The 27,648-nt window shown below is 40.2% G+C and overlaps 1 protein-coding gene across 1 annotated transcript in view; it reads right to left on the reverse strand.

The window, feature by feature from the left end:
• Nucleotides 1-27,648, reverse strand: part of Cntnap2 (contactin associated protein 2) — a 2,205,170-nt gene that overhangs the window by 902,732 nt on the left and 1,274,790 nt on the right. Inside the window, 1 exon segment of the mRNA XM_055598313.1 lies at nt 10,307-10,413. Within this exon segment, the coding sequence (XP_055454288.1) occupies nt 10,307-10,413 (107 nt within the window).

Consider the following 27,648-nt stretch of genomic DNA (forward strand, 5'->3'; position numbering starts at 1 on the left):
AATATAATATAATATAATATAATATAATATAATATAATATAATATAAACATACCAAACTCTATGAAACCTAAAGAAGCTAAACAACAAGGAGGGCCCTAGGGAAGATGCTTAATTCTTTTTTAGAGGGCAAAGAGGATAGATAACAGAAGTGGCAGAAAAGGGGAATAGGATGGGAGTCTACCACAGACATCCTCTGAAAGACCCCACCCAGCAGGGGATCAAATCAGATGCAGAGACTCAAAGCTAAATTTTAGGCAGAGAGCATGGAGTCTTGTGGAAGAAGGAGGAGATAGAAAGACCTGGAGGGGACAGGAGCTTCAAAAGGAGACTAACAAATCTAAAAAATTTGGACCCAGAGATCCTGCAGAGACCAATGCTCCAACCAAGGACCATGCATGGAGAAGACCGAGAACCCTGCTCAGATGTAGCCCATAGGTAGCTCAGTCTCCATGCGGGTTCCCTAGTAAGGGCAGTCACTGACATGAACTTGGTTGACTGCTCCTTGATTACTTCTGCCAGGTGGGGCAACCTAGCAAGCCCACAGAGGAAGAGGAACCATGCAGTCCTGATGAGACTTGATAGGCTAGGGTCAGATAGTAGGGAAGGAGACTTCCCTTTTCAGTGGACTAGGGGAGGGAGATGGGGAGGAGGGAAGTGGGGAAGAAAAGAGTGAAGGAGGGTGGGATTGAGAGGAGATGAGGAAAGGGGCTACAACCAGGATAGAAAGTGAATAAATTGTAAAATAATAATAATTTTCAAAAGAGTACATAAAGTTGGAAGGGAGGCCCAGTGGAAGAACTGTCTTGGAGGAGCTGGGGGGAGAGAGTAGGTATGGATGTGATCAAAACACATTAAATATGTGCATGAAGTTCTCAAATTAAATCAAACTTAATCTTAAAAGTTGGTGGCTAATGAGAACATAGAAACAAAAGATACTTTTCTTTGACGGGGAGTTAAAAAGACTTATGGCAAGATACATGTTATGCTCAATTTCAGTTCCCTCCTACTCCTTGAGCAGTATAAGCCTCTCAAGGTTTCCTCACATTCATTTATTCACACTAAGTTAGTCTCTTGCTTTCTATTCCTTCCCCCCATGAGCTAACTTGACAAACACACGGAGATGGGTATTTTGTATTCCTTTCTGCTCACAGAAGCCTGGGTAAGATGGCCATTGGGATTCAAACTACTGGGGGATTTAATGTACACTGCCAACTCCCTCCAGAGCCAGCCCTGGCACATCATTGCCTGCGGGAGGTTCACAGGATGACAGCCTGTCTCCCCAGCACAATGCTCTTTAATATGCACTTGCAGATCAACTTTTTCTTTTCTAAAGCAGAAAGACGAAAGGAAAAAAAAAAAACATGTTTTGAAAATATTGCACATCTTTGTATAACTGAAATTAAATCATTTTTCTCAATGTTTAATCTTAGCCAGAGTTCCAAAGCAAAGCACAGAGAAAAGGATTAACTTGAAACTTGGGTGGCCTTAGCAAGGTAAAGGTCCCTGGGCTGTGTTTCTGCAAACGACCTGCACGATTTTAATCCAGTGTAATTTATTTGGTTGTAGCCGAAAGACAGAATGGCCCTGAAGCTGCCCTCTGACATTCTGTAAAGATGGCACATTCCCATTTCTTTCCATTCACATTACCTGTAGACACCAGGTGACAAGGTGCAGAAAGGACTTTTAGGTGGCTGCTTTTTTTTTTTTTTTTTTTTTTTTTTTTTGTAATAAGTGTGACTTCGGGAATGACACCATTTGTCATTGTTTCTCTTCACTCAAGTGCTTCATCTTCTGTGAGAAAATGAGCTTTTAGGCTGGAGAACATATGCAAGTCAGCAAGGGTGCATTAACACCTTTTAACTATTTTGCATGTAAGTGCTTAGTGTATATGTGTGTTTGAATCCGTGTGGGGGCGTGTCCACATGTGTGCATACATTCTTGTGAAGGTCAGATGTTGATATCATTTCTCTTTCTTCTATTGGTCTTCACCATATTCTTGAGACAGAGTCAAACCCAAAATGGAGTCCTACAATTTAGCAAGATTGGTTGAACAGAACACTCCAGGGATGCCCTTCCTTTGTGCCCCCAGAACCAGGATGACAGGCACATTCCATTATATCTTCATCTCCTGTTGGTTATGGAGATCTGAACTTGGGTCCTCATGCTTTTGAAGGGCTCTTTACTCTTTGCTATCTATCTTGTCTCCTCAAGCTCCTTACTAAAATTTCAGCTGTATGCAATCTATGAAAAGTTGAAACCTCTGGCATCATGCTGGGGTTCTTTCCTTCCACTCTGATTCCCTGTCTATCTCCTAAGGAGACAGTAAAACAGGTGAAACAGAATAAAAAAGTAAATGATTAGAAAATATAACATGGGAGGTAATAAAAATAACTTAAAATTGGAAAAAAAGAAAAATAAAATATTAAATATTCTCTCTTCTTCATGTCTCTGTGTTTATAAATATTGAAACAATCCATACCTATCATAAAAAAATAAATGTATGATTCAATATATGCACAGCAAATTATCTCAGTAAACAGCTGTGGGGATGAGTTAACGTTATAAGCACTTTATTTTACTGAAAACATAAAGCCCTTCTGTGGAAGGTGCTGCTTAATTGTCATGGCAGCTCCTCCCTTCTGCACTCCAGGGAGTAAAACATTCAGCTGCAGTTGATGAGCGTGGTAGGGATGCACTCTGCTACAGCTTTGTTTAATAACAGGGACACAAGGACCATCTGAAGTAGGCCACGGTTTTGAATGGAATGGGAAGCAAGTGGAAAGATTTTGGTGGTGTTGTCTTGTTACCAGAGAAGCAAAATCTAGCTGCTTAGTACTATGTCAGAATTGGAAAAAACAGTTTCAACTTATGCTTACAAATTGGCCAGTGTAGCATTTTGATTAGCTGAGGATGCCTTCCGTGTTCTCAGAGGGCACTGGCTTCAATATTGAAACAATTTGTGATTCTTCCCTTGAGACTCACTGATGTGAAAACCAGGTGAACCTACCGAGCGAGGACTCTATCAGTGTCACTTTTATCCCTGTGCAATTTACAATCAATGCAGAATTTGGTTAGCTGTTTTGGAGACTTAACAGCCTAATAAAAGTTTGAAAAATTAGAATGTATTGCTGGTTGTACAGCAAGGCTGGCTTCAGGTTCTTGAGGAGCCTTCAAACTCATTTTTGTAGTAGCTGTACTCATTTGCATTCGTGCTAACACTTTCCCCCACATCTTGGCCAGCGGGTGCACATCTATATTTAATCCAGGGCCATTCACAAGAGTCAAGGTACAGAACCAGTTTGTGTCTGGCAATTGATGAATCGATAAAGAAAATATCTCTCTCTCTCTCTCTCTCTCTCTCTCTCTCACACACACACACACACAGAAATTTTACTCAACCATGAAGCAAAATGGATGCAACTGGAGATCATGTCAAACAAAATAACCCACATCCAGAAAGCAAACGATAGTTGGTTCCTTTCTCATTTGTGGAGAGTAGATTTTACATAGATACAAACAAATCATGTATATGTGTTTGTATACAATATGCATGATTATCTGTAGCATGTGTGTGACATGAAAAGAGAAACAAGAGTAAGAGAACAAACAAAGAATAATGAGATCATAGAGAGAGAGAAAGGGGCAGCTATAGAGGATGATTACATGGTCCACTTGTATAAAAAGTTGATATGAAGTCCTTCACTATGCACAATGAATACATCACAATTACATTTAAATTTAGTCATGTGACTATGTTTCTTACTAAACTTAACAATACATATTTAAGTATATGTGTATCCACATATACATTGTGTGTGTGTGTTTGCATACACAGACATTAAATTAGAAAAGCCAGAATGTAACAACAAACACTGGCTGGTGCCTGAAATTCCAGTGTTTAGAAGGCTGAGGCAGGAGGACCTTGAGCTAGTGGGCAACCTAGGCTACACAGATCTTATCTCAGAACGAACAATTATTCACTGAATGTCTAAGAGGGAGCTGATGTTTAGGGAATTAAAGCAATTTGGCAAAAGCCACAGAGCCTAGACTGTCACAGACTATGTGAGGTTGGAGGTAGGTGAAATCTGGCACGTGGGATTCCACTGCAGCTCATGCCCGTGCTGGCAGACCTGGCTTCTCTCTATATGGGGGTGACTGAAAGCCACATCATGCGCCAAGCTCACGTGACAAAAGAACATTTGTAAAATGTGTCTGACAGTTGTATCCAGAATGCAAGTTAGGCAGGTGGGAAGCTTAAAGTGGACCACTTCTTGGGGAGCTCACGGTCTCACGCTAGTTTTGGGTTTTTCCCGTCTGTGACTTCTCAAGAATAGACACATGGTACTGTGATGAATCAAAGGTCTGTGATGTCCATTATATGTGAATTTCACCAAGTTCAAAGCAAACGTTTGTCATTCGTGAGACTGTGAGCATGTTTAAACCTGTCCATGTCTATTTCGGTGTCACTCGGCTCTCATCCAGCACAACAGCTGCCTACATTCTTTGAGTTAAACTTCGTGTCTTTGTTGCATTGTAGTTTGCTTCTCAGCACCCTATAACTGTTTCGATGAATGGAAATAAAATCATGGCGTGCCATAGTATTCTATTCAAATATCATTTTAAAAGATGGGTTCATCGGATGATATACGGAGGTCCTTTGTGTGAGTTCTCATGACGATTTAATATCCCAGCTATTTCTGTAATCATTGTTTTTTTTTCTTTAAATCCAGAGCACATTCACCTAACACATATGTACGCCAGTATAATAAATGCATTTGTCCAAATGGTGGACAAAACCTGGTACCTCCTTCTTCCAAAGATTATAGACTAATGAGGTGAAAGAGAAGGCTATTATGAACAAAGCACAAATATAAAGGCAACATTCCCACTCAGAGAGGCTGTATGTCTTAGAGTAAGGTACCTTTCCTAGTTGCAGTCAACAGTATTTCTAAGGCATTGAGTACCGAGTTGAGGTCCAGAGGAAGATGGGAAAAGTACATAGAAACGCAGAGACAGTGAAGTGAACAGCTTTCCAACAGGGACAGTGGTGTGGGCCAAGAGTAAGTTGAAGGTGGGGGCACACACCTCACAAATGGAAATGAGAACCCTAGTAGAGATCATAGAAAACTAGATTTCCAAAGACCCAGCCAAACTAAACAGGACCTTGAGCAGAAGATGTACCAGTAGCCAAGGAAACTAATGCAATTGTGAACATCTAAATTTTATTTGGAGACATAACAAGGCTCTCAATGACTGCTTGGTTTTGTAGCATTATCCCAAGTTGTCATCACTGACTCCTAGACTGTTTAAGCCCCTGGTGGCCAAAGGCCAGCAAATCTGATTGTGTTCTAAGTTAATGCCAGTGTTGCAGATAAGGCTACATGCTTTTTGAAATATGATGCTTTGAATAAAGTTACTAGTGAGTATAATGGATTATAAACAGTATATTATGGATGTGCAGTGCAGTATGATTCATTTTTACCAACACACGGACCCCAGGTGACTGTTCCAGACAACAGGATGTGGAATAGGTGCCTCAGCAGCTGCTGGGTCTCCTAGCAAGGCCCTGCCTGGGAAAGATTTTATATACAGGTGTGCGGCAGCAAGAGCGCCTATTGCAGTTTTCGTATTTCTGAGCTCTGAACATCCACAATTTTAAAATTGGAAAGGACCTATGCGAGGTTCCCTAGTTTGTCTCTCATTACTTCCACAGCAGTGGCATTGACTCCTTAACAAACAGCTAGGCCGAAAGCATTTTACCTCAGAATATATATCTCGCATTTAAAAGTTCTTAACACTTTCCATTTCCAAACATTGCTTGTTTTTGTCAAAGACCCAGATTCTATTACTGCCCTGTGCTGGGTGCATATCCTAAAGGGTTCAACATGTTAAAGGGAAAGTAAAGGCAATTCCATAGAATGATCATAGAATACGGAAGGATGATTGATTCCTAAGAGAAGACCAAGTACCCCAGCAGGAGGGAAGAAACTTACTAAGCCCAGAGATAAGACTAGCTTCTTGGATTTAATTTACGTAAATAAGGACTATAATCTTGAAAGTTTAAGAAACACGTGTGGAAAAATGAGGTGATAATTAGGTCCTGAGGGGCATGAGGAGTGCTGGGAAGGAAGCCTGGGGACAGCTCAAGTGTGTTTATGGAGAGCCATTAGAGGGAGGCCGCACCGGAAGTGCGGAGTTTTGTTTTACACATTCTTAGAATTTAGAGAACTAGAGGTAAGTCAGCGCAGCAACAAGCCAGCAGCCACACTATCACTCTTCTGGCTCCTTCCTTGAGGATTATAGTCCACATTTCTGCTGTGTAGCTTTTTGAAAAGTCACTAAGATGGACCATCTTCAAAGAAAAAAAATATATAGAATGGCAAGACTTGATTGTATTTGGTATTTGTCACAAACTATTTCCTCTTGGTCTTGGTTAACAAAACCCCAGCTTTCTGCATCCCATGGTCTCACCATTTCTAAAATGGCGTTCTCGCATCCAGGGCTAGTGTGTTAATGAAGACATCTACTGAGCACTATGCACAGCTTACTGAAAAGAAGTAATATTGATGAATAAACAAACACTAAGGCGTAAGAGGTATCCAAATTAGCTTTAAAGTCCGTCGTCCCTCAGTTCTGGGGAAAGATGCCATTAAATCAATAAATCACTGCATACCCCACCTGCCAAAAAAAACGCCAGTCAGTGATGAGTAGCAACACTCAGTTAAGGACAAATGGTGTGATCTGGATGACAAAAGATCAAAACAAAGCTCAGTCCCTCTGAAAGGAGTGGAATGAAAGAGAGACACTGGTTGCTGCCTGTGGCGAAGCCCTTCCTGTCTCCAGGTGCCATCTTAGTTAATCATGCTGGCGCTTTTATCACTGGCCTTTCACCAATGACAACAAGTTGGCTCAAAGAGCTTAAGCAGTCAAGGGTGCAATAAATAAGCGAGGTAGACAAGTTAAAAGCCAGGCGTGTGACCTGGCACAAATGCGTTGATTATAGGTCCTGACTCAAGAAATTCCTACCTCTCCCTTAGCAGGTCAGCACCCGTGTAGAAAATGACCCAAAATACTATTGTAGATTAATTTTAAGGGTTGAAACTCTACCAAACATTCTGTTTCATTTTAGTTAGCTACTGTGGTCAGTAACATTCAACTTGTATCCATGAAATTAAAAACCCTAGTGCTCAGAATAAGCAGCTCATATGTCAGCCAATTTGGCCTCAAGATGTAGGAGTGACTTCAAGCAAAGCTTTAGTTCACAGGAGTAAGGAAGTCTCAGAGTAACCCCAAGACTTTCCAGATGAGCACACAGCATGACAAGGACTTAGTAGCCAATCAAAATTGACCATTCAGTCACTTCAGAAATAATGACAAATATAATAATTTTCTACACTTCATTTTTGACTGGTTCCTATTAGGAGTATTAGGATATATATATATATATATATATATATATATATATATGTGTGTGTGTGTGTGTGTGTGTGTGTGTGTGTGTGTGTGTGTGTGTTTGTATATATGTATGTTTGTATATATGTATGTATACATTATATTATATATAATAAAAGAATAAAAAATGACTTGTTAACTTATGCTCATGTAATAGCTGGATATTCAGCCACATTTATACCTACTCTGTTGAACAAATACAACAAGGAATCTAGTTTTTGTTCTGGAAATGAATGGTTTGACTTTTTCAGAAACAAGCATAGAACAAAGAACCAGCAAAAAGTTGCTCCAGGACCTGAGAACCAGCAAGACTCAACCCCAGGGTATGGGGACCAGTAAGATGGAGCTGCAAGATATGGGGCCTATCAGGACAGAGTGCCAAGACGTAGGACAAAAAAGGGTGGAATACCACCAAAACATGGGTGCCACCAGCATGGAGCCGCAGGACATGGGGAAAACCAGGATGACGTAGTAAGACACAGAGACTGGCAGGATGAAGCACAGGACACAAGACCAGCAGGATGGAGTACCAAGTCACGGTAGGTGCCTGAGGTAATTTTCCTTTCTCGCATTTTGAGCCGGCCATTCATTCCGCTGTGAACACATCCGGGGTCATTCTGACACTTGCAGCTATTGCTCTCAAAGTCAAACTTAACTACTCAGTTAATAGTATGTATTCATAAATCAGTCTTTAGTAATGGGAGCAACTATTTCAAAATTATTAGCTGTGAATTCAATATCAAACAATCAACGAGAGAGGAGACATTTATCAAAACAATCAATTTCTTGCTCTTTGACTCTAGATAGAGTTACAAACACAAACTCTCATGATTAAACACTGTGTTTATAAATCGCTACATGAAATATATGGGTAAAGGGGAGTTTCCTATTTTGACCAAAGTTACTGAGTTGTTACTTAGTTACATAGTGAATATCTACTGGAAGTCAACCTTTGGAGAAGTTTGATTAGAAACAACTTTAGTTATAATTTAATTTTTTAAAGTAAATTCATTATTGCTTTTACTCATGAAAATATTTTCCTGTGTTACATAATTTAAATATCATGAATAGCTTTTTAAAAGATGTATTCACTTTTTTATTATATGTATGATTGTTTTGTCTGCATGCATGTATGTATAATAGCTGCATGCTTGGTGTCTGCAGAGTCTGGAGGGCCCCAGAATCCCTGGAACTTGAGTTACATGCAAGCTACCATGTGGGTTCTGGGAGGCTAGCTTAGATTCTTTAAAAGAACAGCCAGTGCTCTCAATCCCCGAGCCATCTCTCCAGCCCTGAACATGAAATGACGATCTTTATGCATGTTTTGAGTCTTACATATCTCCCCCATTATTGTTAGCTTTTATTTTTAAAAATTCTTTTATTAGATTTACCATGTATGTTTGCGTGTGTACACAGGCCTATGTGTGGGGTATTTGTGTGAACACATGCACAGATATCCAGGGAAGTCAGATGATAACTTTTGGGAGGTGGTTTTCTCCTTTTACGATGTGAGTACCAGAGATCAAACTCAGGATTGGCATCAAGTCCTCTTACCTGCAGAGGCATCCCTTTGGCCCCAGTGTCAGCTTTTCTATGAATCTCTTTATCACTTGATTTTTAGAATCCCACTAGACAAGTTTATACGTGAAGAAGGATGAATTATAAGCAGCTTTTCTTAACTTAGACTTATAGTACAATCTAAACATGATTTCTTACTGCACATTACTAAAGTAACAACGTGAAAAGGCACAGGAAACAATATTGCATCTTTTACTATCCCCAAGACTACTCTGAGAACATTTTGCTTGTCATTTCATAAAAGTAATATGAGGAGTAATCAATCTGTATAATTAGAGAATTTAGATTTGAGATTTTCTGTGTTCTGGAGTTGTGACAAAGTTGAATCTGTTTTTCCCTTTCTTTTCCTTCTTCTCTACATCTTGCATACTCACACACAGACACATGCACAAAAACACATGTGCACACATGAAAGCACAGATGTAGATTTCTGTACTTATATATACATACATACGAGTGCACACTAATGCACACATAATCATGTATATACACACTCAATCATATGTCACATAACAGATGGCTCTTTTCTCTCCCAACTCTATGTTGTGATAAACCTCTTTAAAAAAAAAAAAACATCAAAGCACTTTTGGAAAAATTAATATTACAGACTTAGAAATTTTTGAAAATACTCAAATTAAATGTTTTAACTTTTCTTTAACTTCTTTTCATGATAATGCTATGTGAAACAAAGCACAATTCTAATTTATTAGTCATCTTTGCATCTTACCTTATACTTTCAATATTTTAAAAAATTGTGTTCTCAGGATTTTATTTTTTAGGTGTAATGTCAATGAACACTTCCACTGTCTGACACATTGCTTTACCAATATTGTAACCAAAAATTTGGACATAAGCATGTATCAAGCATTGTCCAGAAACTAAACGTTCAAATTATCCTGTGTCCCTGTCTGTCTCTCTCTGATGAGTTGATGAATGAGGCCCAGTTAGAGACGTTACACTAACACAATTCCCAAGCAATCTCTTTGGGCAAACATGCTTTAGACACGAGAGGTGAGTTCAATCTCTGCATCCCAGTGTCACATATGGAATGTTGGATGTGTCTGTCCCTCTTTGGAGTCATTAGATAGGACAGAATACATTTTGACAACTAGAATACAGTTTTTGGAAAATTAGAATGAAACCTTGAGGATTTTTTTCCCCCAGAATCAAGTGAAGCGAGATGTGTGTAATTCAGGTTGCTATGCTGTAAAGCGTGGCTGAAGACCATGGTTCTCAAGCAATTACAAGATGAAAGTGAGATAAATTGGCACTCACAGTTGTGGCAGGTGGCCCCGCTGTATCCTGTCTCATCACAAGTGCATTTGAAGCTGTCCCATGTTTGCGAGCACTTCCCACCATGCTCACAATGATTGGGCACACATCTGTCAGAGAAAGAGACACAGAAATAAACCAACAAGCAAATGAGATTTATGAGTGGCCAAATTCCAAGCTGTTTGGGCAATATATCATTTCTATGCCAGGTTGCCTTGCTGAGGCAATTAATCCTTGTTAGTTTAAGCAGATTAATATGATTCCTGATAGAAGGTGCCAGGCACACAAAAGATGATGTATCATAGGCTTGGAGAGTCCCCTTTTTGAATAAAACTGTAGACAGTATCACACAGTTGAGGGATTCATTTACATATCACAGATTCATTTTAGCTTAATTCTACAAAGGACAAAGATACCCCCTAAGTTTCCTCTTGGTGAGTGATGGAAGATGAACCATCTTCCATCTTCTTACCCTATTTTATCTTTATTAAGGTCCATATCTGTAAAAACAGGGCCTTGTAATGAGTTCGCCACAGTAGCTTGAGCTAAGAAAGGCACATAACCAACAGGGGCATTAACCAGCCTAATGGGAAGAGGTTTATGAGTCTTCCAAAATTCTCCTCTACCTATCTGGATACTTACAGATGGCTGTTTAAAGTGTCTGCGTGTACAAGTTAGGAGGAAAAAAACAGAACTGTATACAAAACTGGTTATTGGGCAGATGATACTGACTGCTTAATTATTCTCAACCTTGATTTTCTCATTTGGAAAACTGGTCAATTTTACCTACCTTCTGAATACCTTAAAATATATAATTATTAACTTAAATTTTATGTTTTATATTTATTTTTATGTATGTGTTTACATGAATGCAGCTTCCCACAGAGTCCTGAAGACACAGTTACATATGGTCATGAGCTGCCTGGGAACTAAACTTGGCTTTTCTACAAGAGCAATAAGCACTCTTATCCATCAAGTCGTTTCTCCAGTTCCTCAAATTTTGTTTTAAAGCTGATACATAAAAGTGGGAGCAGTGTGCATGTCAGTGGCCTACTGTACTGTTTCAATGAGTGCTCTCTTTGTGTAATGATTAAAGTTAAATTATCTATCTCTGAAATGTTTGTAACTTATGGTGAAAAATAAAAAAAAAAACTTTTCTTTAGCTTTGAAGTGTATAGAACATAATTGTTATGTCTAGTTAGAATACACAGGACTTCTCCCTCCTGTCTAATTGTAGCTTGAGCCACTGATGAACCTTTCCCCAGTCTTCCCTGACCCCAAGCTCTAATCACTGTCACTCTCCTTTAACATTCAATGAGATCAGCTTCTTAAATGAGATTATGTGTCACCTACCTTTCTCTGTGTGACTTGTTTTAATTTACTTAATAATCTCCAGTTCAATCCATCTCACCACCCAGTGACAGAATTTTATCCTTTTCCTAGCTGTCTAGACTTCCCTTGTACACACATAGTGCATTAAATTTGAGGATAATGTTCATGAAGATGACAAGCAGTCAGTACGAAGTATACATCTAACAAGCAGAAACTCTACACCTATGACCCCCACTTCCCAGAAACAACTTCTTACCTTGACTTTGTTCTAAGATTATTAGGGCTGAAATGTTGTTTGGAACACCCCTGCGTCAACACTACACTTTGCTTTTGGCTAGTAAGATCTCCTTACCTATCCCATCCATTCAACACTCCAAATTCCCTACATCTTTCTTTTTTATAGTGGGTATGTTCATAGTCTATAAGGGAGAATATTGTTATGAATTGGCATCAGTAAGAATTCCGAGATTTTAATCAGAAACACCTCAAAATAGAAGGCCCGCCCCAGTCCAACAAGGGCTGACTCTGACATATACTATGCTGCCTGCTTTTTTTCCATTTTTTTTTCTTTTTCTTTAATAGTAATTACAGTTCATTCATTTTGTATCCCAGCTGTAGCCCCCTCTATCATTTCCTCCCAACTCCACCCTCCCTCCTTCATCTCCTCCTATGTCCCTCTCCAAGTCCACTGATAGGGGAGTTCCTCCTTCCCTTCCATCTGACCCTAGCCTATCAGGTCTCATCAGGACTGGCTGTATTGTCCTCTGTGGTCTGGTAAGGCTGCTCCCCTGGGGAGCTTCCCAAGGGGAGGTGATCAAAGAGCCAGCCACTGAGTTTATGTCAGAGACAGTCTCTGTTCCCATTACTAGGGAACCAACTTGGTCATTGAATTGCCATGGGCTACATCTGTGCAGGGGTTCTAGGTTATCTCCATGCATCATTGTTAGTTGTAGAATCAGTCTCAGAAATGACACCTTTGCCCAGAATTTTTGGTTCTGTTGCTCTCCTTGTGGAGCTCTTGTTCTCTCCAGGTCTTTCTATCTACTCCTTCTTTCATAAGATTCCCTGCACTCTGCCCAAAGTTTGGCTGAGTCTCATCATCTGCTTTGATACCCTGCTGGGTAGAGTCTTTCAGAGGCCCTCTGTGGTAGGCTCCTGTCCTGTTCCCTGCTTTCTGCCATTTGCCTTTCTGAATGAGGATTAATCATCTTACCCAGGGTTCTCCTTCTTTAAGTGTACAGATTTTAGTATGTTTATCCTATATTATATATGTCTACTATCCACTTATAAGTGAGTATACACCATGTGTGTCTTTCTGCTTCTGGGATACCTCACTCAGGATGATCTTTTCTAGATCCCACCATTTGCCTGCAAATTTCATGATTTCCTTTTTTTTGTTTTTAATTGCTGAGTAGTATTCCACTGTGTAAATGTACCAGTTTTAAAGTGGGCCACAGGCAATGTGTAATTTTCTTTATGGCATGTGCTATCTTGAAAGTTTGATTCACATCAAAAATAAATCTAAATGACTCGACTGCTTCAACTTGAGAAGGCTGTAGCCCAGTGCTGGGGACATGCAGGGCAGAAGTTGGCAGGTGTCGATTTGTTCTGCTCAGAGAGCTCTTGAAGAAGCAGTACATGCAATTACCCACTCCAGACAGCCTGTTTTCGGAGACTCTTTCAACTGGATTCGTCCTTCAAGTAAAAATTTTGCAGGTGCTTTAGAATTCAAATGCTTTCTTTAAAATATATTTTTACCTATTCTCTGAGAATTTCATGCATATACAAATTATTTTTGGTCCTTGGTCTCCCCTACATCTTTTTTCCAGTTTCATCTCCTCTTTATTCTTAATGATCCACTGAGTTCAACAACGGTGGCCCATCTATCCATGTATAGGTATGGAGGCATTCTTTAAAGCAGAGTCAAGCATCAAGGTTCTCAGCCTGAATGAAAACGGACTTTTGACCCCTTCGCAGCCATCAGCTGTTAATAGCTTCTCAGCTAGGAGTGGAGGGAGGATCATGTGTCCCTCTCCCATCTCTGTTGGAATGTTAACTGGCTTGAGCTTGTACATGTCCTATTCAGGTAAACACAGCTGCCTCCTGTTCCTGGGCAACTAAATTCCTTTGTAACTAAGCAACCTGTTACAGATTAACAAAGTGTAAGTAAGCAAGGTAATTTTCTCAGCCGCTTTCTCTTTACTGCTAAACTTCAATTTGCAATTACAAAGAAAGAATCAATTATTTCATTATTTATCTTAAAAAGTAATCATAAAAAATCTTAAAAGACTCACAAATCTAGAAGACACTCTTTTGCCCCAGTACTCCCTGACTGCTGGGTCTTAAAGTCTTTCCACTTCCCTTCTTTCTTGGTGGTCTCTGTACTCTGTGGGTAGAGGGCATGATACAGGTATCCCATGTATGGCTGAGTACCTTCACAGACACTTGTTCTCTGCCCATTGACCAAGTTGTGAGTCCCTGTATTAGCTGCTTTACACAGCAAGAAGATGCTGAAGATTTTCTGATGAGGACTCTTAGCTACACTAGTCTCTGGGTTTGGAGAAACTAGTTTAGAAGGCAGTTTTCTAGATGCATATTTTAAGTGAAGCGTATTTGTACACCGACAAATAAGGCAAACAAATGCTATGACTTGAAAACACTAGTGTATGCTTCCCTAATATGAAATGAACCAACACAGACAGCTTGTTTGGAAGCATGCAACAATTCAATTCAGGGTTATAAGGACAGTTGCATTTTTATTGCACCCAAAACATCTCTTTTATTTTTGTACTTGATTTCAATTGCAAAGCATTGAGGAAATTGGGATTCATCACTATAAGAAATAGCCAACAGTACCAGATTTGTTTGTTGATGGCAGCTTTCTGGTTTATGGCCACTACTGAATCAGCCAGGGAGAGCAGAAGAAATTTTATCTGAAGGATAAAACAAAATGTTTTTTTCTGACAGTATAAATCAATTACCTTGGTAATCTTGAAAGGGTTTTAAAGTTTTTTGTTCTTATCTCTATATTGTCTAAAAGTTAAAATAAGGCTGAGTATAGATCTATGATAGAACTTTAGTCCAGCCTGCACAAGGTCATGGTTTGCTCAAACCTCAGCACTGCCAAAATGGAGTAAAATCTATGTTGTACCATTCAGGACACATTTAGTTCTATAGAACTCAGATGTTTTTGTTTACAGTGATGCCACACTTATCTTGTCACACTTACAAGTCATAAGAATCAGAGCATTTACTACAAGAGAGCATTGTCACTTATCTCCTAAGCCCATAGCACTCAAAAACAGTATTTCCCAAACTTTTCTGTGTGTAGGATTAACTTGAAACTGCTGTGAAAGCAGGAATCTGATTCTTGAGCTGTGGGTGGAATCAGAGTCCTCCAAGTCCAGCAAGAATTCTGGTGATTTCTCCGGTGGTTGGTCAGGAGATCTGACTTGGGGATAACAGACCGCTGGAGCACTGATGTTTTCAGCAGAGGGCATCCAAGCTGAGTGGGGATGCCGAATAAGAGGTGAAAATGCCAAGAAGGAACAAACAGGAAGAATGCATGCTGCCAGGGAAATGTGAGACAGGTGCTCATTTCTTCAAGGAGCATTTTTCGGTTGTTATTGTTTTTGCTACTTACATATATTGTCACTCTTCTGTGATATACTAGAACACCATATAATAACCTCCTTATCTCATTTGGCAACATGAATTACTTCAGAACATAACTGTGGATTGTGTGTCCTCCACAGCAGACGATCACCTCTTATAAGGGTTTTTGCACCTTACCCTGACGTGGAGTTCAGTCTGTCCTCCAAGTCCTGGCCAGCTACCATGCTTCCCTGCCTGGTTCCCATGCTCATACGCATGACAGGATAACTGATTTGCCTTTAGAGCCATACAGATTTTATCAGTGCTCATCAGCATGCCTTGTTCTAACTTCAAATAGGAAAAGACTCCATTTTGCACTGAGAGAGCATTTTGTAAACTATGGGATTATTATTTTGAAATATTTGTATGTTGCCAGTCCCACGTAAATTATTGTGAATTAATGGTTTTTCTCTTTATCCAAATTCCACATCTTATTTTAGCGTTTGAAGAAGAAGTCCCTGAGGATGTCTGAACGCTTGAAGACTAGCATGGGTACTCTTGGATTCCAGGGGCACTCCTATAGTTGGGTAGGGTTTCCTTCCATGTTAATTTATATATTGAAATTTCTGTATTAAGTATACCTCGGGTTTAGATGAGATTGTATTGGTTTAGGTATATATCACTGCTCCATTCGAGCGAAAGTTATATGGAGAAGTGCTAGTAACCCCAGAGAACAATCTAACACCCCATTGCTGTGAAACTTAATACTGCAGAGACTCTAACGTTATAGTGATGGCACTTTTCCAACAAGCATTTATTTATGAAAATACTTAAGTTCAGAGATATTTATTGTGCTGCCTACATTATTCCTATAGTTTATATTAAAAACAAATCAAGCAGATTTGGTCTATATCATCCAACCATTATACATTTCTGGGAGAACTCCACTTATCTTTCATTGTACTCTTACAAAATGAGCACCTTGGCCTTTCTGCGTTATAAGTTGTTTTTATTTTATTTTATTATAATGAACCAGAGAGCCCTTTATCTTCCTTTGTTAATGTACTTGGAGTTTTTCTTTTATAATCAGCTCCCTACGGTTTTATGAATAAAACATCTTTACAGCGATTATGCTCATAGGAAAAGAATCTGCATGATCAGCAATATCTACACCTGTCTCCAGGTCAAACTGTATTGAACCTAAATAAACACCAACAAGTTCTTTGTAATCAGTCAGTTTCCTGCTCCTGGCCAGACATTCTAAATTGATTTATAGAGAAACAAAGGAAAGAACATTTCATCTTTAGGCAACTGTGCTTTTATTTCTGAAATGCAGTTGTATGTTGTATCTACCTTCTATTTATCGATCATCTATTCTTGTATTCTTTTACCTGCCATTTATCATCTATCCATCATCTCTATCTGTCTGTCTATCTATCTATCTATCTATCTATCTATCTATCTATCTATCCATCCATCTATTCCTCTACCCCCCTCCCTACCTACCTATCATGTCATATATTTATCATCCATTGTCTATCTACCTACCTACCTACCTATTTATAATCTATCATGTATTTATTTGTCATCTTTCTGGTTGTCTGAATACCTGCTTCTTGGCCCAGCACTCAAAGTACTGTCATAATCTCAGGGTAACCCGATACCAGTATATGTGAGTATGAAAATTTATGGAAAAGGCCATCTTTGAACCAAAGCATAGATTTGGTAATCTCAAAGGAGAAAACACTTTTCTACATGGAGAGAAGGCAAAGGACTTCTGCAGCTTGAAAAAGTTCAGTGGCAAAAAAATATGGAGCTGGTGAGGTTAGCCTGACTAGAATTCCCTTGCAGGGCAGGAGGGAGGCCTAGAGTGGAGTGACACACAGAGGTCATCCTTTCCCTTCTCTCCTAGCCCCACACTCCTTACCCTCACACATCCTGCATCATTCATGTGACCATGGACCTTCTGGTAGGCAGACCTTTTGATAAGCAGACTTGCCCCATCTCCAAAGGACCGAAAGGGAAGAACCAGGATCTGTAAGGAACTGGTTAAGCTTTAGCACATTGTTCCCCTCTGTGACGCCCTTTTATAGCTACAAGCTTTATCTCCTGACACAGAGCCATGAGCTAATAATAAAATTTGTAAGGGATTCTTGAAATTTGTGGGCTCTGTAGCTAAATCCAAGGCAATGAAAGTGTGAGGTTCACACCTGGATGAACTCTAGCAAGATTTCAATAAAGAAAACACATGCACTATTCTGTCCTCAATATCCAGCCATACCACTCCTAGGTATATATCCAAAAGAGGCTCAAGTACACAATAAGGACATTTGCTCAACCAAGTTTGTAGCAGCTTTATTTGTAATAGCCAGAAGCTGGAAACAGCCCAGATGCCCCTCAACTGAAGAATGGATGCACAAATTCTGGTACATCTACACAATGAAGTATTACTCTGCAATGAAAAATAAGGAAATCATGAAATTTGCAGGTAAATGGTGGGACCTGGAAAGGATCATCCTGAGTGAGCTGTCCCAGAAGCAGAAAGACACAGACGGTATATACTCACTCATATAGACATATAAGATAAACCTACTAAAATCTGTACATCTAAAGAAACTAGAGAGAGGACCCTGACTAAAATGCTCAATCCCCATCCTGAAGGACAAAAAGAATGGACATCAGAAGAAGAAGAAAACAGGAAACAACCTAGGAACCTGCCACAGAGGGCCTCTGAAATGCTCTGCCCTGCAGACTATCAAAGCAGATACTGAGACTTATGGCCAACTGTTGGGCAGAGTGCATGGAATCTTATGTAAGAAGTGGGAAATAGTAAGATCTGGAGAGGACAGGAACCCCACAAGGAGAGCAACAGAACCAGAAAATTTGAACACAGGGGTCTTCCCAGAGACTCATACTCCAACAAGGTACCAGGCAAGGAAATAACCTAGAACCCTTGCACAGATGTAACCCATGGCAGTTTAGTGTCCAATAGGGTTACACAAAAATGGGAAGAAGGACTGCCTCTGACATAACCTGATTGGCCTGCTCTTTGATCACCTCCCCTTGAGGGAGGAGCAGCCTTACCAGGCCACAGAAGATGACAATGCAACCACTCCTGATGAGATCTGATAGACTAAGATCAGAAGGAAGGAAAGGAGAACCTCCCTTATCAGTGGACTTGGGGAGGGGCATGCGTGAAAAAGGGGAAGGGGAGGGTAGGACCAGGAGGGGAGAAAGGAAAGGTTTATGGGGGGATACAAAGTGAATAAAGTGTAATTAATAAAATAAAATTTAATTAAAAATTTTATTCCAGACTCCTTCTGGAAATCAACCTGTGAGGGTTAGACTTGATACAGATATTCATAACTGTAAGCATAGCAAAGATTAATACATAAAGGGGCTGGGTCCCAAATGTCTTGACAGCACTGGTCCTCCTACCCATATATTTGTATGAGAGAAGTAAATTCCCATGCAGTTTAAAATACTGTTATTTGTGTTATTTGTTATAGCTGCAAATTCATTCTAACCCCCAAAGAGCCACAGGTAGTCCACTCAGAGTTTGAGGACATGGTACTTTCTTTTGTGACACTTGGTGTCACAATACACTTGGTGGTTGCTGTTAATCAAATCTCTGTTTATGGTCATATATGACTCACAACTGAAAATGTCTGTGCCAATAGCTATCATCTGTCTGGATGCTGCTTGAATTCATCTTATATGGGTATTTTTGCTATGTTAAGATTCTGGAGACTATATCTTTGCCCATTCATTTCCAAGATTCTGATCTATTATTTTTCACAGGCAAAATAAAGCTACAGAATTAAAGGAATATGTGTACAGCTATACAATTTTAACACCAAAGAGAATGAATTAATTAGTTGGATTTACAAGTATGGAGAGACATGGCTGAGGTGAGCCCACCGAAAATAAAAATAAAGTTCTTGTTAAACACATACCTTTTAGGTGTTTGTGGTGAGTGTGGACATGTGTGCACAGATGTACACACGGGTGCCTGCCAAGACCAGATGAGGGCATTGAATACCCTAGAACTAAAGTTACAGGCAATTGTGAGCTGCTGGAGATGACTGTTGGGAGCTGAACTTGAGTCCTCTGGAAGAAAAGTAAGTGCTATTAGGCTGGAGTTCTCTCTCCATCCTATAAGCATGTATTTTAAGAAACGATGAATAAGTGCTATGTGGCCTAGAGTGCACGGGCAAGGTAATGGCAAGGTCAGCTGTTATTCCAGTATTCCACACAGAAGAATATAAAAGTCTGCAGTAGGATGAAACAGCAAAGAAACAAAGGGACAAAAGGCTATATTATTAATCCATTACTTTGGGGAGGGAGTAAATTAATTTAAAATGCCTGAGATCTCCTGTGTCTAGGAATCAGTGATAAGTGGTGACATTTCCAGCATGAGCTAATGAGTTTTCTTATACAACAAGGATATTTTTAAATCCTATCAAAGCTTTTAGAATAGTTCATTTTACATTTAAGCTTCTCCTTTGCCTTTTCTATTCCCCAATAAGCTGAATTTTGAGTGATGTGCAAGATACAACTCTGAGAAAGTTATTAAGTTTTATCTCAGCCCTTCTTCTAAAAATTTATTTATTTATTTATTTATTTATTCATTCATTCACTTTACATCCTGGATTGTAGCCCCTCTCTCCTCTCCTCCAGGTCACTCCTGCCCTCCCTTTTCCCCCACTTCCCCCACTTCCCATCTCTTATTCCTTAAAAAAGGGAGACCTCCCAACCCACCCACCACAGCTCATCAGGACTGTGACTGGGCACATACACACACACCATTAAAGAAGAAGGGTTATTTAGATCAGCTGCTATGTGAAGACTCTCAGCAGCCCTTCCTCTTTAATGGTGTATGTGTGTGCATGTTTGTGTTTGTACATGTGAATGCATGTAAGTATGGATAAGAGAATTACAATAAAAAGAAATACAGGGAACACTGCAGTAGGCAGGTAAGTAATAGCCCAATGGTGAAGAGTCTGAAACACTACTGGCCATCACGAACTCGCTGCAGTTTCTGTACAGAGTCTCCCGTAAGCCTGGGCCTGTCAGTATATAATCACAGACAGAGGAAGGCCTCATGGGGTCACCATGTCCCAGGTGATGCCTCTTTGTTTGTGCGCGACGGAAAAGGAGATGCCTTGTCTTCAGTATCATAACTACTAGAGAGTTGCTCATGACACTCATACTCAAGCAGACAAGATGGACCTGGTTAAGCACAAAACAAAAGCCACATTAACATACAGGAAACTCTAGAAAGAAGAGGAGGTTGATGAAGATAGAGAGGAAACAAGAGAAGGGTGGGATATTTGAATACATTATATATAATTATATATATATATATATATATATAAAATTTAGAAGAAACTTAAAAGAAACTAAAATATCTAAATTGCATTGAGATTCTTCTTCGTGCCATTTTTTTCTTAAGTATCAGGTCTGAGTTGCATGTGTCTAACTTATGGATACCCTTTATTTCACCCACCACTGAAAGCTAAAAGGAAAATCAGAAAAAGTGTTGGGTGACAGGAAATGGGAGACACTTGAGAGCAGAAGATGAGAGCCAGACACAAGGAAGGAAGAGGGCGTCCAACAATACACCTGTATCATCGTGGGAGATGATACCCACAAACACTACTGACAGGGAGTTAGAAAAGTCCTCACAAGTTACAATTGTCATAGGAACAATTAAGCCCCGAGATCTGGCATGTTCTAAAATTTGAGTAAAAATGCATGTATAAGATTATTCTTCGCCGATTATAAAAGACTCTGATAGTAGTAACCTGTACAAATTATGAGCTAATATTGGCATGTTGAGAGAGATTCATTGGTGGAGTGGAGTTGATGACATAGAAATAAATTATAAGCAGCTACGAGTTAAATGCTAACACTGGCACGCTGACAGTGGAGAAAATGGATTACTTCATTAATTATGAAAGTCAAATAGCTGTTTGTCTGGGAAGGAGTCGAGTAGACTGATGTCCCCTATTTCATTCCCCTGGATAACTCTAGATATATGAAAGTTTTAAATATGAAGCGTGAAAAACAATGAAGTTTGGAGGAACACTTTTGTAATCTATTAATTTGAAAAATATGTCATAAAAAGACACAAAATTCAAAAGTCATAAGGTTTCCTTTTTAAATTCAACATGTCCTCTTTATATTTTTCTTATCCAGGCAATGAATTAGTATACCATAGTTGTCCCTCTGTATATATGGATATTGTTTCTAATAATTTTCATGTATACCAAAATATCCAATCATATAAAATATATCATATTTTCTTCCTGTGTTGCTGTTTTTATCGCTTTTATTGAAAAACTTATTTTCTCATACAATATATCCTAATTAAAATTTCCCCTACCCTTATTCTTCCAACTTTCTTCCCTCCTCAGACCCCTTCAGATCCACTCCCCTTTCTGTCTCTCATTAGAAAAGAACATATTTCTAAGGTATAACAAAAAACATGACAAAAATATAATTAAATAAACAAAATCCATCACACTGAAGATGGATAAGGCAATCCAACAGCAGAGTAAGAGTCTAAAGGGCAGGCACAAGAATCAGAGACATACTTGTTCACACACTCAGGAGTCGGATAAAACACTGAACTGAAATCTGTAATACACACACAGAGGACCTGGTGCAGACCCAGGCAGACTCTGGGCTTGTGCTTCAGCCTCTACGACTCCAGAAGAGCTATGCTCACTTCATGTAGAGGGCCTTGCTCTCCTGATGTCCTCTATCCTTTCTGGATCGTACATTTTTCTACCTTCTCTTCCATGGGCTTCCCTGAACTTTGAGAGGAGGAATTTAATGCAGAAAGTTGACTATAAATACACTTCTTTTAAAAGGTTGTTTGGACAAATATCACCGAATCTAAAGATAATCGCAAGCTATAGACCAATAATTAATGTAATACACAAAGAGCTCATTTATGTGATATGTAATGTTTAAAATTTAGTAAAAATAAGCAGTCTTTTCTGAGACTGATAAGGAACATGCATGGAGATAACATAGAACCCTTTCACAGATGTAGTCCACGGCAGCTCAGTGTCCAAGTGGGTGCCCTAGCAAGGGGAACAGGGGCTGTCTCTGACATGAACTCAGTGGCTGGCTCTTTGATCACCTCCCCCTGAGGGGGGGCAGTCTTACAGGCCACAGAGAGAGACAATGCAGCCAGTCCTGATGAGACCTGATAGGCTAGGGTCAGATGGAATGGGAGGAGAACCCCCCTACCAGTGGACTGAAGGAGGGGCATAGGAGGAGATGGAGGGTGGGTGGGATTGGGAGGGGATAAGGGAGGGGACTACAGTTGGGATACAAAGTGAATAAACTGTAATAAATAAAAAATAAATAATTTTTAAAGAGAAAAAAAGAAAGAATTCCATTAAATTATGGGCAAATGGCATGAGTAGTATGATTCATGTACAGAAATATGCATGACATTGTGGTGTGTGTGTGTATGTGTGTTTGTGCACATGAAGCTGTGTATTCTGGTTCACTTTTCTGTTACTGTAATAAAACACTGGCTAAAACCAACTTAATGGAGGAAAATGTTTCCTTTGGTATAGCTTATAGTCCATTAAGCAGGGAGGGAAAGGCAAGACCTCAAGGTACCAGCTTGAATGGAGGAGCGAGAGCAGACATCACAGAGGAGTGCTGGCTTGCTCAGCTTCCTCCAATCACCTCAGGCCCATCTGCCTAGGGGCAGCGCAGCACTGCCTAGAATGAGCTGGACACTCCCAAATCAATCATTAATGAAGAAAGTGCACCGTAGATACATATGCCCATAGGCCAGTCCAATGATGTCAGTCCTTCAACTGTGGTTCCCTCTTTGCAGATGATTTTAATTTGTATCAAGTTGACAAAAAGTAGCCAGAGAAATGTGCACAACCATGGGGGCCAAAACAAAACAAAAGAAAAACATCTCTCCCAAAACCCAAACAACAACAACAACAATCCAAAAAACAAAATAAAAACAAACAACAACAACAACAACAAAAAAAACCCAACAACATGCTCTCAGCCACTGTCTACCTTTCTTCAAGACCAGGTCTCTCACTGTCCTGGGGCTTAACAAGCAGGGTTGGCTGAATGGACAGCAAGATCTATGTATCTTCCCCGTGATTATTATAAGCATGTGCCACCATCCCCAGCTTTTGAAACATGAGTTCTGGGACTCAAGTCCTCACACTTTACCCATGAAGCCATCTCCGTAGCCCAAAACACATGTGACTTTTAAACATGAAAATTTTCAGTGTCAGTCACATTCAAAGGATCATAAAGTGAACTTTGAGATTGTGTTCTTTCTCTCCGACACAGAATGGAAAATGTCTTTTAACCTGCTCTTGAATAGAGTACACACTATTCAGAGCGTAACTGAGTGAAGTCTATTAATTTCACGTTTGCACATGTTGCAACCCAGCTGTTTCATGCCTCAGAATATATCTTATAACTCCACAAGCACAGTTACACAAAATTGTGTTTTACAACACCAGATGCTTTGCAGTTGCTGTTTTGTCCAAAACCCAGGGGAAATATCACCAGCTAGGAACACAGTGATAAATTCAAGCAGTCTGTACAGGAAACCCCCGGCATCTTTTAAAGAGACAAGGCAGATCCATGTATACTTCTGATCATGATCTCTACAGTACATTGCCAAGGAGGAGACTTAAGACGAAGCCCTCAGTCTTGACAGTAGGCCTCCTTTTGTTCGGAGTGAGGTTTGCACTGTCCTGCGAAGGATCGAAAGGATGACAGCACTGTGGTGACGCATGCTGCGCCATCAGTTTCATTTGCCCCTCCAAATTTTATACTTCCTCTCTGCACCGAGCCCCATGAGGCAGGGAACTAGAGAAAGCCCCAACCCTCTATTCTCACCACGGGCTCAGCCTTTCCCAGAGAGAGGTGAAGAAAATCAACCTTTATTTTCCTTAGTTCGTTCCTTGTGTGGTTGTCATGAGAGGCTGTCCTCATAGCCGAGCATCTGCCATCTAGAGGCACTCAGCTGCCCCCCCCCCCCCCCGGCAGAAGATCTTTCCAGCTCCGTGTGTTGTCTGTTGGTGTTGGGTCGCACCCCCACGCTGCTGGCAGAGTAAGGACAGGGAAACTATTCTCTCCTGAGTTCGCTGCTGATCCACATAACCATGCAACTGCGCACGTGACCTAGGGGGAGGGGCCGGACTTTATGCAAAGGCCTGGGAAGACAAGAGGGGTTCTCCATCTATAAAGCTGTGGGGAAGCTCTCCTCTCTGCTGGGTAAGGCTTTCCAAGCGCTGTTGTTTGGGAGGAGGAGTGCCTACACAAACTCGGGTTTCCCAGAGTAAACTCTGGTGGAATTCTGCCTCAATTTGTCCCCGGGACCTCATGAAGAGAGGTCGATAGTGTTTTCTCATTTCTCCTGGGAAGAACAACGGTTATCAACAACGGTTGTGTCTGTCTATGTTCCTCAACAGGTACACACTGCACTCAAGCCTGTCCTGTGCTGTTGCTCTCTCTATCGTAACTTTTTTGTTAAAACCTATTGATCGCCTTGGAGCATCTTCTTTGAAATTCTTTCTTATTTGCGCATATTTTTGTGCCGGCATGCGTTTGTATACCAAGTGCGTGCAATGCCTATGCGGCCAGAAGAGGGCACAACATCACCCGCACCTGCAGTTCCGAGGGCTATGAGACTGTGTGAGTGCTGGGTACTGAACCCTGATCCTCCTCAAAAACAGCAACTGTTCTTAACCACTGGGTCACCTTGCCAGGCCCTTGGAACATCCTTTATTTTGAAAAAAACAAAACAAAACAAAGCAAAAAAGTATGTGCACTTTTACGCTTTTGCCTTCTCTAATGTTGCTGGTAGGCCTCCTTGCCTACCTTAGCCTTGTACCCTTGTAACTACTTCCATACTTACCCTATGTATAAGTAAGCTTTCTTTAAATTACCTGTGTTTAAGGGACAAGCTCTTTAGGACTGTGACTGATGCAAATAGACATGAAGAATTTCTCTGTATGCACACTTATATCCACACAGATGTACATATTCTGATATGTGGCTACGAACTTTTCTAAAGAAAGGTTGCCATGATTGGTTCCTTAGAGACGGCCTGGTGCTGAGGGAAAACTTGTACTTTTTAAATTAATCCATACATGATTGTTATTTTCTCTATTATAAATCACTTGGATACAAAAGCAAGCGATTTGGACCTTTTATACAGCAACATAAGCAGAGAAACTGCCAAGGTCTACCACTCTACCTAAGGTCATTTCTGCACATGTGTGCTTGGAATTCTAGCACTTCTTTCTCACACAGAATCACCAACTTTACCCCTCATTTTACATGCATCCTTCACCTCATCTGACGTTTATAACACACTCTGTTCTTCTCATGGCTGCCTCCAGTTCCTGAGCCACATCTGTGATCACCTCTGTCTCCATGCTTCTTGAAAGGTTTGTTTCAACAAGTTCTTTCTGTCTTGGCCAACGCCAATCTCAAATCCACTCTCAGCTACCTAAAACCCCTTTGACAAAGACAATGTGCAGCTCCCGCCTTCCTGGTCTGTGATGTACTAGAACTCATACCATCTTTCTTAGTTGACCTTCAGTCCTGGGACTTTCTAAGCTTCCCTAATATTCATCCAGGGGACTCCCTAGGGCAAAATCCCTGACTAAAAACTTGTATGTCTATTTTAAGCTTCTTTCTATCATTACAGACTTGAATATACAGTCATGGATTTTAGGATGTATCAGGCATCTCAAAGTGAAAAGAGAAAAAAAGACAGCCTTTTCTTTTTCATTTTGGGTTTTTATTTCCCAATTTGTCTTTATTTCAGCTAGTGGTATCACCATCTGCTCATTTATTCATAGCCAGAAACTCGAAGTCACCCTTGCTTTTGTTTCTAACCAAGTCAAGAACAAAGATTTATAGAGGAACCTTGCATGTTTGCCTCACTTTTGTTTAACTTTCTCTGATTCTCCTGCTCAACACACCAACACTTTTCCCTGGATTTCCATGATCCTGGGTGAGATACTTCTTTCTTCATGCCTTGTCTTAAATTAGTCTCAAGAAAACATCCATGTTCTCTTCACCACATCATTTTAAAAAGCCTTTGATGGATTCTTATTATACTCAGAATAAAATAAGGGGGCCTGTGAACCTCTGCTTCTCTTCTTCCCCGCAGTGTGTGTCCCAGCTGCCTTTGTCTCCCTAGAAGATCATATTTGCTCTCAGTACACTTTTGCATCCTGTTCTTTTCGCTGTAAAGCATCCCTTCCACCACCCATCACAAGCAAACTTTTTTTCTGGTGCCTCTCCTTCCTTACCTTAGGCATACCATTTCAAAGCTCTCAGGCTGTCTCGGTCTCTTTCTGTCTCTTCTTCTCTTTCTCATGCTCAATCTGAAGAAGTCACTGCCCTCAATCCATCAACACATATTTCATATTTACCAAAATTTCTAGCATGTAACTTCTGTGTTTTGGTATATTTCAGTCTTCTCTACTGTCATTGTCAGTGTTCTTCTGCTTTGAAGAGACGCCATGACCAAGGCAACTCTCATAAAAGAGAGCATTTGGCTGGGGGCTTGCTTACAAGTTAATAGGCTTAATCCATTGTTATCATTGTCTGGGAATATGGTGTTGAAGCATTAGCTGATTGGTACACTCTGATCCATAAGCAGAGAGAGAGAGAAAGAAAGAGAGAACCTGGCATGGCTTTCTGAAAACTCAAAACCTGTGGTGTCTTGATTGAGAATGGCTTCCCTAGGATTGTATATATGCTTAGTCATCAGAGAGTGTCACTACTTTAGAAGGATTAGGAAGTGTGGTCCTACTGCAGGAGGTGTACATTGCTGGAGAAAGTGTGTCACCATTAGTGGGCTTTGAGGTTTCAAAAGCCCATGCTACATTCAGTCTCTTTCTCTTCCTTCTGCCAGTGGATCTGGTTATAGAATTCTCAGTGACTTTTCTAGCAACATGTCTGCCTGCTTGTTTATGCTCCCCACTATGATTAATGGACTAAACCTCAGAAGCTGTAAGCAAGCATCAGTTTAACGCTCTCTCTTATAAGAATGGCTATGGTCATGGCATCTCTTCATAGCAATAGAAGAGTGAATAAGACAAATCCCAGATCCAGTGACATACTTCTTTCAACAAGGCCACACCTACTCCAACTAGGCCAGTATTACCTAATCTTTCTAATACTCTTAAACAGTTCTACTTCCTGATGAGTAATCATTCAAATATATGAGCTTATGGGGTCATTCAACTCACCACATCTACTTAATTATATATTTTTGAAGGCTAGGGTCTTTTCTGCTTCTTCTGCAGTCCATAACATCTACCTATGCATCATAACTTCCTTCTTGTATTGAGTAGATTCTCGATGAATAATAGTGAATTGGATTTTGA

This window comes from Psammomys obesus, unplaced genomic scaffold (genome assembly GCF_907164565.1).
Source record: "Psammomys obesus unplaced genomic scaffold, mPsaObe1.curated_primary_1811, whole genome shotgun sequence".
NCBI lineage: Eukaryota > Metazoa > Chordata > Mammalia > Rodentia > Muridae > Psammomys > Psammomys obesus.